Here is a 14,414-nt window from a genome sequence, read left to right as displayed (position 1 = left end):
GGCTCTGAGCTGTCAGCACAGAGCTGGACATGGGGCTTGAGCTCACAGACTGTGAGATCATGACCTGAGCCGAAGTTGGACGCTTAACCGACTGAGCCACCCAGGCGCCCCATAGCTACATCCATTCTTAAAAGATAGAGAATGTGGCGTTGTGTGTGGACACACGTGTCGGAAATATAAATGTTATTCTACTTTAAATATTGAAAGAAACTGGCTATTTTCTTTCAGTAATGTGCCTTGGAGAACAATCAATGTTAAGACGTTCATACTTATCAGTCTAGACTAGTTCGATGAGGCAATTACAAGTTATTCCCAAGATCTCAGTGGTAAACACATCAAAGGTTTATTTCTCATTCATGCATCTGTGGGTCAGGTGACTGCAAGGCCAAGGCAGTGGTCTGTACAGTAAGTCAGTAATCCAGGCTGCTTCAACCCTGTGACCCTGCCCTCTCCACCTGGGGCCTCCAGGACCTTGCAGCCAAGGAAAAGGGTCCTGGAGGATTGTGCCTGGTTGCTTAAAAGTTGTGGCACCCTAGCTGCAAAAGAACTGAGAAGTAGGGGACCACGTGGATACTGGGTGCTAATTGTGTTGCCACCGATATTTTGAATGGCTCATATATTGCGGTTTATTCAGCCCATTTCCTGTTTGGTGTGCATTAGATACCTTCCAACTTTACCCTTTACTGTGCACAGCAGTACGCAGAAGATTCCACTGTATGTCCCCAGTTCATGTTTCACTGAATTAAGCACCCAAGGAGGAGACTTTCCAGTTTAGAGGGTGTAGTTGTTCTAGTTTTCATAAATGCCTTCACACTGGTCTTGAAGGTGCTTGCACTGGTGTTCTCTTTGTGTGGGTGTGTCGTGTACTGGGAGGCGTGTTTTAGCCTACCTGCACCAGTGTCATCACCAAACCTTCGTTTTTGTTGTAATTTCTACTTCCCTGGTTGCTAGTGCATTTTCAGCTCCTCTCCAGACTCTGCTCCTCTGCCTTCCTGAGTGAGGCAGTGCTGTGGATTGTCAGGCTGCAGAAAGACCGAGGGAGTGCAGAGAGCCAGTGGGCAGGTGTGGCTCACCAAGCCTCCCTTTGGGGGGCGCCCCACTCAATGACATTTTCTTTACTCCCTTTATTGATTTTTCTCCTCCTGTGCTGCTATTTCAGTAGTCTTGGCACCTCTAATTTTAAAACCGTGGGGCGAAGGATGATTTCTTGGTCGTGTCATTTTTTTCTATGTAGCTGTCTAATTTTGTGCTTTGAGTTTTCTTGTGAATTTTTGCCTGCTTAGTCATTGTCTTTTTATCTCTTGGTTCTCTCTGTCTTTTCCCCTCATTTTTCATTCTTTTTCGTCTACCTCTGCTCCCTTGTTCCCACAGGCCCTTAAATCTTTATGCCGTGCTTTTCTTTTAAGTTGTATTTCCTACTTTCCCTAAGCTTGGAAATGCTTGCTCTGGCCAAGAAACACGGTAGGGAAGGTAGCCATGGAAAGGTCAGCATGCAGGCCCAGACAGAACTAACCCCGGGTGCCCACCCACCCTAGCTGTTTTGAGAACGTGGTGCTGTTCCTCATATGGTCAGTTTGCCAAAATCTGAATGAAAGAAGGACACAACATTGGAATTAGTCTAGTTGTCCACCTGCTTCTGTCCCCCTAGAGGATCCCTAGGCATGTTACCTCCCCTGTAGAGGCCTCAAGGTCCCTGATTGTAAAATGAGGAGGTTGGACCCCACTAGTCCTTCCATCCTTTGGAAGCCCAGTCTGTGAAACATGATTTCCTGAAGAGCCGCTGCAGAGGAGGGCCCCAAAGTCCCCTTCCTAAGAGGGCCCCTGCCATTGTCCTTCTACTCCTGTGCCTTGAAGCGGCACCTTCAGGCTCTGTGGAGGGCCACGTTGTTTCATAGGTTTAATGGGGCCACCCAAGTACTGACAAAGGCGTTAGGACTTTTGGAAGGCAAAGCAGGGCTGGGAAGGCCACCCGGGGATTGGCAACAGCAGGAATCTTGTAGGAGCTTGAGGGGTAGAAGGAGGTGGTGTTAGCAGAGTCCAGGGCCAGCCCTTCAGTGCTGGAGTCCTGGTGGGGCGGACAGTGTGAGCTGGAATTATGAAGGAAGGGCTTTCTGGGGTGGGATCGGGGGCTGAAACGTCAGAAGAGCGGCAGTCACTGCTGGAGTCGCCACCTGACTCAGAGGAAGACAAAGCCTGAAGTCTTCTTCTCACTTTTCAGTCTCTGAGCACAGTCTCAGATTTAGGCAGAAGCCAGTTGGCAAAGAGCCTAGGGACTGACCTGATGGCAAACAGGCAAATAACTGGCAGAAACAGTTGAAACCTACTGGGCCACATGATCTTCAGACTGCTCTCCACCATTCACGTTCTGGAGTTCAAGGCTTCCCCGAGAAGAGATTAGTCTAAGGTTTTAACAGGTAGTCTTCCTACGAGCTAAAATAAACTGCTTCTGCCAGTGTCTTAGGTGAGCCTCTGCTCTCATCTCCACCTCCTTCCCTCCCAAAGCCTGACACATTTGTCCTCACACGCATCATGCGTGTGTCCGTTCCTAATAGACCTCTGGCCTTCTGAAGACAAGGACACAATGTCACTGATCCTGGTATCAGTCTTTATCATCAGGGGGCCTCTGGGAATGCGAGACCAGAATATAAACACGGGAGACCAACAGTGTTACACAGCAGATTGATGCTGTTGATCAGAGAAGTTTTGTTGCTTCACAGCTGCCTGTCATCTTCGGCCAGTGACTTAACCCTCAGCCTGGGTTTCCTGATTTTGTAAGATGTTTTTTGTTTGTTTGTTTGGTTGGTTTTGTTTGTTAACTTGAGAGAGAGAGAGAGAGAGCGAGAGAGTGTGTGTGTGTGTGTGAGCAGGGGAGGACCGGGGGAAGGCATACAGATGATCGGAAGCAGGATCCACGTTGATAGCAGTGAGCCCAATAGGGGGCTTGAGCTCACGAATCGTGAAATCATGACCTGAGCTGAAGTTGGCCACTCAATTGACTGAGCCACCCAGGTGCCTCAAGATGGTTTTTAGTCAGGATGGTAGAGATAAGCTAGGTTCCGTAACAGTAACAAGTAATCTCCGGAATCTCAGTGAGTAAAAATCCACAAAGGTTTATTTTTCATGACACATTCTATGTGAGTGACCTGGGAATGTGTCTGTTTTCCTTGAGGCCCCTGGCTGATAGATTAGCTGCCGCATGAATATTCCCATTCCCCATGTCGAGACAGAGAGAACTTAGGGGGAGAAGGGTTGGCAATCAGATGTTGGTCCAGGTGAGTTACACACCATACGTATTTATGAACGATCTTACACGGCTGTACCTAACTTCATCTGAGGCAAGGAAGTATTGGAAGAAGGAAGGTTGCATCAGTGACAGCTGCAGAGAGAAATAATACTACTTCATTTTTCACGATTGCCTTGACTATAACACGCGTGCTTAGTATACTGCCTACACATGGCCAATGCTCCGTAATAGAAGATGAAACTATTCTTATTATTGTTTTTATGATTCAGCAGTTGATTATATTTCTAGCATACTTTACACCATCCACTTACTTAGTAAATTTCTCTTCTCCTTTTTTCTTCCTCCTGAAAATGCAGAGGTGGATTTAACCTTTTCCTCTCTAGACGTACCACAAATTCTTAGTCAGTGCAGCTGAGTTCATGCAGTTTTAGACCCAGTCAGGGACCCTGCTCTTCTGATGTTAGGTTTGACAAAGGTAGCCGATTATTCTATAAGATGATTGCTTTGTGGAGTGATAGCTTGGGTATCTGCAGTGGCTCAGAACTGTGTTCACTGTGTTGGTTTTCAATTTAAGAGCAACAGACTTCAAGCAGGCTTTTTCATCTGAGTCAATGTAGAAACGGTCAATATGTATTATATGTCTATGAAGCTGGTCTCTCGATCAATTGCAATTAGTTTGCAGCAGATTGCATTAACATATCTAAAATTAATACCGTGAGTGTTCTAATGAAAAGGAATTGACCACACCATACTTGTGGCAGTTTTAGTCTCTCTCAAATGTTCTTCACAAATTGTATTTCTTTTTTTCTTTTTCTGTTAATGGCTTTAAGTTGGTATGTCAACATATACTTAATCTATTGATCCTTCCCCATCTGCCTTTTAAAAGTGGTCCCAGAATATAGTATACATCTAATGTTTAATCTTTTCTTTCATTAGGGGACTTTCACTAAATGTCTTAAAGTTGAATTTTTTTGGTACATTATGTGATGTGTTAATAAGACTGTTAGGTCAATGTGTATGTTCACGTGTGAAATTTTGTGTTTTTCAAATTACTAATGTTTCATCAAGACTTAAAATTCAGAAGTAAGATTAACAAATCATATACAGCTAATAAATCATACAGTAACAGTGACCATAACTTCTCTGGCAATTTATTTTAAAACTCTGGTATTATTTATTTCTAAAGAAGTGCAGACAACTTTACCATTGAAAACATCATTACCAATATTCAGAGGAGTGGAACAGAAAGATATCTTTAAACTAGATCATGTCAAAATTTGAATTTTTTATGAGTGTGTACAAATTACGTTGTTTCAGGTCTGAAGGACTTCTGCTTTTCTATTTTTAGAGAAAGTCACTTTGTGGAAATGAAAAATTACCTGTAGCTGGGAACAAATGAACAAAAGGCAGGACTTATTCATTTGGCCATTGTACTGATATTCTTGACTATCTTCCATATGCCAGGCACCATCATATTCTTCTTAAAGATACAAACAATTTAAAGATATACTCTGCCCTTGGGTAAAACTCAGCTTAGTTGAAAGGTTCTAGAGCCTTTTGGAATGTCCCTTATCCAGAAGAGCTCCATGAGTGCATTGTAGCTTGGAAATTCCAGAAGAAAATGCCATTTTAAGGACACATTTGAGGTCCTGAAAGCTAATGGTTCCATGTTGTAAAGCCCTGTAGACCTTAGTTTATGGTCTTTGTAATGCTGCTTTGGCCACCCACCAAGGCCATTGACAAAAGACGCTAGGCAGTATGACAGGTGATTTTCCTTCACTCTTGTGATCCTGTTGTATGATTGACTTTTTCGGTTTGTGCATTAATGGTATCATTGTCTTACCTACTCTGGGGCAGTGGTTTTTTGTTTTTTTGTTTGTTTGTTTTGTTTTTTTGCATCAGGACTCATGGATGGAAATGAGCTTAAACTAGGTATATTCATTTTTTTTTCTTTTAAAAATAGAGAATGATGTTGATCTTACTGAAAAAAATGAGAATTTATTTGTTCATGTTATTCTGCTCCTTAATTACTTTTTTTCAGCACAGATTAAAAAGTAATTGATAGGGCACATTGGAAAAAACTTCTGCATGATACATAGGCAAAGTTACTTTAATACACGAGTTGCAGTTTTTAGGAAGTAGTTTATTTATGATAATTGTTTCAGGTTACCGTCTTCAAATGTGGTTTGTGAAGGAGGTAATCTTCATCACATAATGATTGTACCTAGAGTCCATTAAAAACTATGGCAAAGAAGTGGATTAGTCTGTGGTCCATTGAGCCTCAAAGTGTTAAGAAAATTTTCTGAGATACCTTAGTGATTAACAATGTGCATACAGTTATTAAAATAATGCTATGAACTTTATTTGGGGTGGGAATGTGGGGGAGGTATATCCTTTATAATGCATTTCTTAACATTTTAAAAAGTAACTCTTAAGGGGTGCCCACCTGGGTGGCTTAGGCGGTTAAGTCTCCAATTCCTGGTTTTGGCTCATGTCATGATCTCATGGTTCCTGGGTTCCAGCCCCGAGTCGGGCTCTTCACTGACAATGCAGTGCCTAATTTGGATTTTCTCCTCCCGCCCCATCTCTGCCCCTTCCAGCTTCTTCTTGCATGCTCTCTCTTCCTCTCTCAAATAAATAAACTTAAGAAAATAATTTTTATTCTTTTTTTTTTAAATGGTCTCATTTATTCTTAAATATTTACAGACTCAGGGAGCTGCAAAAAAAGTGCAGCAGTCCCGCATACCCTTCCCCCTCTTCTCCTCACGTTGATATCTTAGGTCTTTTTAGTTCAATATCAAAATTAGGAAATTGATATCGGTACATTCTTGTTAACTAGATGATAGACCCTATTCACTTCTCACCATTTCTTTAAACCTGCATTCATTTGTGTGTGTGGTTGTCTTAAACATTTTTGATTAGAAAAACAAGCATGAAGAATTTATATAGGAGTTTTTTTTTCCTTTTAAAAAAAGGTGTTGCTGATTGTTTGTGGGTACCTATAAGACTGGCTACATACGTTGACTGTTCCTTTTCTTATTTGTAAGCGTTCTTACCTCTGTCTCTCTCAATCTCTCTAGGCAGTGCAGTTAACCCCCCGAAGATGGCTGAACCTGCAGGAATACCAGAGCAAGAAACTGATGTCTGACAATGGAGTGAAAGTTCAAAGATTCTTTGTAGCAGACAGTGCCAACGAAGCTCTGGAGGCTGCTAAGAGACTAAGTAAGCTAATTCACAACAGGTGAAATGCACTTGCCCAAATTAGTGACCTCACAGGTAGCGGTGTCCCAGTAGGTAAATTTCTATGTAGCGTGTTATACGAACGGTGCCGATACAGTGGAAAGCTTTTGAATCGCAAAGGCAAAAGAGCCCAATTAGGAGACCTTGATTCTTTTCTTCACGAGATAGCAGCATATGGGATGTCACTCTGGTAATTTTTCCAAAATATTCAGCCATATTGTCACATAGTTCTCTTTTCTTTGGGTTAGTGGCTGGGAGAAATAAGGGTGTAGAGTATCAAAGAGAAACCCACAGCAGGGTAAGGCAGGAAAGATGGTTGGCATCCTTTTTAAGCCTCTAGTAGGGAAAGTTCTCTGAGTGGAGGAGAGGAAGGGGAAGGACATGCATTTGGACATGCTGAGTTTGGGTCAGGGTTTTGCCCTCCCATTTATCAGCTCTGTAACGCTGTATAAGTGCCTTCTTTTTGTGGCTCAGTTTCCTCATTATCTATTAAGGCTAATGTGTTATCTCCTAATGCTGGTGTGCGCCTTCAAGGGAGACTATACATTGGTTTGTGGTAGAAAATCTAATCTCCGTAATTATAGATTGTGAAATTAGGAACCAGATCCTGCTGTTTTTCCATGCATATTCCTTCTGGTAGCATACAGACTCTCTTACTGTCAGTCTGGATTAGCACTGTCCAATAGAAATATAATGTGAGCCACTTAAATATTTCAAAATTTTCTGTATTAAGAAAAGTAACAAGAAATCGGTGAAATTAGTTTTACTAATATATTTTGTTTACCCCAATATGTCCAAACTGCTATCATTTCAACATGTAATTAACGTAAAACAATTATCAATGGGACAGTGTACGTCCAGTTTTTGTCCTCATCTTTAGAAATCTGGTTTGTATCTGACATTCCAGCCCATTTCGTTTCACACAAGCCACATTTCAGATACTTGATAAACATGTGGGGCTGGTGGCTGTGGTGTCAGTCAGCCTAGATCTGGACACTAGAAGGATGTACATGTGTATTCTTTGTCTTCAGGCTTGGAGAGCAATTGTTTCCCACCAGAAAGAATAGAGCATCTGCTAACTGTCCTTGCCAGGCAGCCGTAGCAAACAAGTTTGAGAGTGCAAGATAGAAGCAGGCTCCACATTTCAATTTCCCAATTTTCTATGCTCTTTTAAGAGTAAGTGGTGAGGTACTTCAGGTAGTAATTGTTCTTTTATCTCCCTTACAGAGTTCCCCCAGATGCTTATTTGCCAGATGCTTTCTATGTTATGTCAGTTGAAATGTATGTTTATTCTTTCCTTCAACAAGTATTTATTGATTGTCAGCCACATGTATTAGGCACCGTGGATACAGCTGTGGAAGATAAGCAAGCCCTCTTTCTTTTTAAAACTTACATTCTAGAAGGAAATTAATTTGTAATTTTCAGATGCTAAGTGTAGAAATTGAGAGTGACTTATAGTTTAAGAAATGGAAATTGGTTTCATTTTCAAAAACTATCAAAATTGGTTTTCATGGTGAAAAAAAAAGGTAAAATTCGGCCTACACGAGGATGAGAGCTCCACTGTGCAGTGTGGGAATAGACTCAGTAAAGGTTAGTATTCCAACCTTTTTACATGAAAGGATCATTTTTGTTTTATACTCCTGTGGTTTGGGGAATGGATAATGAGAACAAAGAAATGTAAAGTTCAAGTCGGTCTTTGGTCTTCATTTTCCCCATTATTTCTGCAAATGTGCTGACATACTAGTATTCCAGGTCCAAGGATTCTTCTTAAGGGAATTCTGGAAGCCAGCTGATTACTACTCCCTCCCCACTTAGGTATAGCATAGCAGGGAGGGCTTACCTTTCAGATTTTCAGTGGAGATTTTGGCTTACTGAGCTAAGCGGCTTCTTAGTCACAGATTAGTTTTATAAACATTTATATAGCTGCCACTTTATGGTTGGGCATTCTCTACTGTGTTTGTAAGACAGAGTTTTTGCTCTTCAGGAATTAACGAGGTGCCCTTCATATGCTGGGCCCAGGGTGAAAGCAGGGAAAGAGACAATAAAGCAAGTTTAAATAAAAGTAAAATTAAGAAAATTAAAATAAACTTTTCAAAAAGCCATTTTGTTTCTTGAGGAGTGGTTTTAGGAAAATCATACTGGATTAAAGGATTGAGAATGACCCAGCTGTGTCTGTACCTGGGCCTGTGCAAACCTGTGATAATTCATTTAAGTGATGTGGCCATGGGAGTGCTTCTCTGATCCTATTTAGAGCTAAAAGGGAATTTAGAGAACAAGTCCAAGCCTCTCATTTGCTGAATGAATGAATAATCCTTCTCTTACTCAGGGAGGAGTTTTGGAGGAAGGAGGGTCTCCTCTGGCTTTTGTTGTATAATAGACAGTTTTGATCAGAGGGAATATTTATAGTATTGGAAGAAGAGATGGTACCAACTCTAGTTAGTTAAAAGTGTAACAAATTGATTGTAAATATAAAAGTCACTGAGGTTGGCTAGAGAGAGCAAAACAAGAAGAATCTGGCAAAACTTCACTGCGTTTACCTGATTGTTGCTACAAGGTAGACAAGAATCAATGGCACAAGTTTTACTAAGTAGATTTGAGGTTAAGGTTAAAGCTGGACTACACATGCATTTTTCTGCCTGCCCCGACAATTAGGATATTTTAATGGAGAAAAATTACAGAAAAGGGTAATATGCTTAACATAGTAAGTGCTATATAAGAGTTTGTCACTATCATCATCAGCAGCAGCAGCATATGATTCCAAGGAATTCACCGCTGTCGTGATTCACATTCATAGACAGATAAGAGACGTGTGATCAGTAGTTTCTTGATCCTGTGTCAAGACTTCATATTTTAATTTGAAAAATTTGTAAATGACTGAAATGCATTTGCTTATTACCTTTCTATTTTATTCATATTTGGCTGTATTTGAAATACAATGACACATATAAAATACTTTGCAAATAAGTGTTGGTGTTAGTCATGCCTTTGATTTCCAGGAATCTCCATATGGATTGTAAAGCTCTTTCTTTGTGTCTGAACCCACATTCCTGGCTCCTGTTGGCCATTTCGTTGTGGGTGCCTCCATCTTTCTTGGCCCAAATGGAATTTGTCACCTCTGGAGGTTGCTCCAAACCTTCTCTTTTTCTTACCTCCTCCTACTTACCCATCTGAGATTCCTCCAGATCATCTTTTTTTTTTTTTCTCTTTAAGTTTCTATTTCAATTGAATCTAACGTTTCGAGGAACCTCCACACCATTTTCCACAGTAGCCTCACTAGTTTGTATTCCCACCAACGGTGCATGAGTGTTCTTTTTTCTCCACATCCTTGCCAACACCTTTTGTTTCTTGTGTGTTGAGTTTAGCCATTCTGACAGTTGTGAGGTGATATCTCATTAGAGTTTTGATTTATATTTCCTTAATACTAAATGATGATGAACATCTTTTTATGTGTCTTTTGGCTGTCTGTATGTCTTTGGAAGAATGTCTACTCATGTCTTTTGCCCATTTTTTAATTGGATTTTTTGTGCAGTTTTTTTAGTGTTGAATAAGTTCTTTGTATATTTTGGCTACTAACCCTTTATCAGATATGTCATTTGCAGATATCTTCTCCCATTTCATTGGTTGCCTTTTAGTGTTGTTGATTGTTTCCTTCACTTTGCAGAAGTTTTTTTTATTTTGATGAGGTCCCAATAGTTCATTTTTGCTTTTGTTTCCCTTGCCTCAGAAGACATATATAGAAAGAAGTTGCTACAGCTGATGTCACGAAGTTCCTGCCCGTGTTCTTGTCTTGGATTCTTGTCTCAAATTTAGGTTTTTAATCCATTTTGAATCTATTTTTGTGTGTGATGTAAGAAAGTCATCCAGTTTCATTCTTTTGCATGTTACTCTCCAGTTTTCGCAACACCATTTGTTAAAGAGACTGCTCTTTTCCCATTGAATATTCTTTCCTGCTTTGTCAAAGATTAATTGACCATGTGGTTGTGAGTTTATTTCTGGGTTTTCTATTCTGTTTTATTGCTCTATGTATCTGTTTTTGTGCCAGTACCATACTGTTTGGATTACTGTAGCTGTATAATATAACTTGAAGTCTGGAATTGTGATGCCTCCAGCTTGGCTTTGCTTTTTTAAGATTGCTTTGGCTATTTGGATTGCTTTTGGCACCACTTTTGTGGTGCCATACAAATTTTAGGACTGTTTGTTCTGGTTCTGTGAAAAATGCTGATGGTATTTTGATAGGGGTTGCATTGACTCTGTCAATTGCTTTGGGTAGTATAGATATTTTAACGATATTTGTTTTTCTAATCCATGAGCATGAAATGTCTTTCTGTTTCTTTGTGTCCTCTTCAGTTACTTTCATCAGTGTTTTCAAAGTACAGGTCTTTCACCTTTTTGGTTAGTTTTATTCCTAGGTATCTCATTATTTTTGGTGCAGTTATATAAATGGTATTGTTTTCTTAATTTCTCCTTCTGCATGGATCTCACAAACCATTAGATCATGACCTGAGCCAAGAGTCAGATGCTCAACCGACTGAGCCACCTAGGTGCCCCAAAATGCAACAGATTTATTTACATTGATTTTGTGTCCTGCAAATTTATTGAATTCATGGATCAGTTCTGGCAGTTTTTTTGGTGGAGTTGTTTAGATTTTCTTTCTATATATAGTATCATGTCATCTGTAAATCGTGAAAGATTTTACTTCTTCCTTACTGATATGGATGCCTTTGATTTCTTTTTGTTGTCTGATTGCTGTGGCTACGACTTCTAGTACTGTGTTCAATAAAAGTGGTGACAGTGGATGTCCTTGTCTTGTTCCTGACCTTAGGGGAAAAGTTCTCAGTTTTCTCCCATTGATGATGATAGCTGTGGGTTTTTCACATACGGCTTTTATTATGTTCCCTCTAAACCTTCTTTGTTGAGGGTTTATATCATGAATGAATGTTGTACTTTGTCAAATGCTTTTTTGCATCTGTTGAAATGATCATACGGTTTGTCTCCTTTCTCTTGTTGATAGGGTATATCGCATTGATTGATTTGCAAATGTTGAAACCCCCTTGCAACCTAGGAATAAATACCACTTGATTGTTGTGATTTTGTTAGTGTATTGTTGAATTCAGTTAGTATTCTATTGAGGATTTTTGCATCTATGTTGATCAGGGCTTTTGGCCTGTAGTTCTCTTTTGTGGTGGTGACTTTATCTGGTTTGGTGTCAGGACAGTGCTGGCCTATTACAATTAATTTGGAAGTGTTCTGTTTTTAAGAAAAGTTTGAGAAGAATAGGTATTAACTCTTCTTTAACTCTTAGATAGAATTTGTCTGTGAAGCCATCTAGTCCTGGACTTTCGCTTGTTGCGTTTTTATTTTGATTTCTGATTCTATTTCTATGCTGGTTATTGGTCTGTTCAAATTCTCTATTTCTTCCTGTTTCAATTTTGGTAGGTTATATGTTACTCGAAATTTATCCTTCTCTTCTAGGTTGTCCAATGTTGGCCTGCAATTTTTCATAATATTCCCTTACAATACTTTGTGTTTCTTTTGTGTTGGTTGTTATTTCTCCTCTTTCATTTGTGACTTTGAGTTCTTTCTCTTTTTTTGTTTTTGATGAATTTGGCTAGTGGTTTATCAATTTTTTTGATCTTTTCAAAGAAGTAGTTCCTGGTTTCATTGATCTGTTCTGTTTTTTTTCTTAGTTTCTATACCATTTATTTCTGCTCTAATCATTATTATTTCCTTCCTTGTGGTTTTGGGTTTTGTTTGTTGTTCTTTTATTGGCTCCTTTAAGGTGTAAGGTTAGTTTGCTTATTTAATGTTTTTCTTGCTTTTGAGTAGGCCTGGATTGGTATAAACTTCTTTTTTAGAACCACTTTTGCTGTATCCCAAAGGTTTTGGACTGTTAACATTTTCATTTTCATTTGTTCCCATGTACTTTTTTATGAACTTTGATTTCCTTTTGACCCATTCATTGTTTAGTAGTGTGTTATTTAACCTCCATGTATTTGTGGTCTTTCTAGATTTTTTCTTGTGATTTACTTCTAATGTTAAAACGTTGTGGTCAGAAAAGATGCATACTATGACTTTGATCTTGAATTTGTTGAGGCTTGTTTTCTGGGCTAACATGAGATCTGTTCTAGAGAATGTTACATATGCACTTGAAAAGAATGTGCATTATGCTGTTTTAGAATGGAATGTTCTGAATATATCTATTAAATCCATCTGTTCCAGGGTGTCATTCAAAACCATTGTTTCCTTGTTGATAGGATTTCTGTCTTGATGATCTGTCCATTGATGTAAGTGGGGCGTTAAAGTCCCCTACTATTATTGTATTATTATGAATTAGTTATTAACTGTCTTATGTCTTTGGGTGCTACTCTGTTGGGTGCATAAAAATTTATAATTGTTATATTTTCTTGTTGGATTGTCTCCTTTATTATTATATAGTGTCCTTCTTTGTCTTTTGTTACAGCCTTTGTTTTAAAGTCTATTTTGTCTGATATAGGTATCGCTATTCTGACTTTCTTTTGACTTCCATTTGCATGATAGATGTTTCTCTGTCTCCTCACCTTGAATCTGCACTTGTCTTTAGGTCTAAAATGAGTCTCGTGGGCAGCAGATCCACAGGTCGTATTATTATTATTTTTTTATCTATTCTGTCACCCTGTGTCTTTTGATTGACATGTTTAGTCCATTTACACTCAAAGTAATTACTGGTAGGTATGTTTTTATTGTCATTTTATTATTTGTTTTGATGTCTGTTTCTGAAGATTTTCTCTGATCTTTTCTTGTTTTTCTCTCTTTCATGTTTTACTGATTTTCTTTAGTGATATATTTTGATTTTTTGTCTTTATTCTTTGCATATTTATTAGTGGTTTTTGATATATGGTTGCCATTAGGTTTTTATATAACCTCTTCTGCATATAGCATTCTCGATTAAGTTGATGGTCCTTTAAGTTTGAACCCATTCTTTACTCCTCTCCTCTCTACATTTTAAGTATATGGTGTCATATTTTATATCCCTTTATTTTGTTAAATTTTTGACTGATGTTTTTACAGAAATACTCATTTTTACTCCTTTTGTGTTTCCTACCTTTATACTATCACTTCTGTCTCTCCTTTCCACTCAGTCCCCTTTAATATTTCTTGTAGGGATGGTTTAGTGGTTATGAACTCCTTTAAGTTTTATCTGAGAAATTCTTTACCTCTCTTCCTGTTCTGAATGATAGCCTTGCTGGATAGAATATTCTTGGCTGCACATTTTTGCCTTTCAGCACTTTGAATGTACCATGCCACTGCCTTCTAGCTTAGAAAGTTTTTGCTTGAAAAATCTCCTACTATCCTTATGGGTTTTCCCTTGAAAGTTAATGCCTTCTTTGGTCTTGTTGCTTTTAAAATCTTTTCTTTTTCATCATATGTTTTTCAGTTATTATGTGTCCTGGTGTGGATCTGCTTTTGTTGATTTTGATGGAAGTTCTTTGTGCCTCCTGGATCTGGATATCTGTTTCCTCCCCCAGATTAGGGAAGTTTTCAGCTATTATTTCTTCATATAAATTTTCTGCCCCCTTTTCTCTTTCTTCTTTTGGGACTCCTGTAATATGAATATTACTATGTTTAATGGTGTCCCTGGGTTCCCTAAGTCTATTCTTGTTTTGCATAATTCTTTTTTCTCTCTTTTATTCAGCTCGGTTACATTCCATAAGTCTGTCTCCTAGGTCACTAATTCATTCCTCTGATTCTTCTATCCTACTGTTCATTCCTTCAGGTGTGTTTCTCGCTGCATTTACTTTTCACCCTTTATCTCTGTTGTTTTTCCTTCTCTATGTGTTAAGGCCCTCATTTATGTCTTCTACAATTTTCTCAAGTCTAATGAGTGTACATATGATCACTCTTATTTCTATATGTTTTGCTTAAATCTCCGCCCATGGCCTTGTCCCAGTCT

At 38.9% G+C, this 14,414-nt stretch overlaps 1 protein-coding gene across 5 annotated transcripts in view; it reads left to right on the top strand.

The window, feature by feature from the left end:
* Positions 1-14,414, top strand: part of SUCLG2 (succinate-CoA ligase GDP-forming subunit beta) — a 330,084-nt gene that overhangs the window by 45,715 nt on the left and 269,955 nt on the right. For all 5 annotated transcript variants that reach the window (XM_042929928.1, XM_042929931.1, XM_042929932.1 and 2 more), the window contains exon 4: positions 6,325-6,466. In XM_042929928.1, coding sequence (XP_042785862.1) covers positions 6,325-6,466 — 142 coding nt within the window. The remainder of the gene's footprint in view (positions 1-6,324; positions 6,467-14,414) is intronic.

Source organism: Panthera leo, chromosome A2, assembly GCF_018350215.1.
Source record: "Panthera leo isolate Ple1 chromosome A2, P.leo_Ple1_pat1.1, whole genome shotgun sequence".
Taxonomy (NCBI): Eukaryota; Metazoa; Chordata; class Mammalia; order Carnivora; family Felidae; genus Panthera; species Panthera leo.
This window is presented reverse-complemented; position numbering and strand designations above follow the sequence as displayed.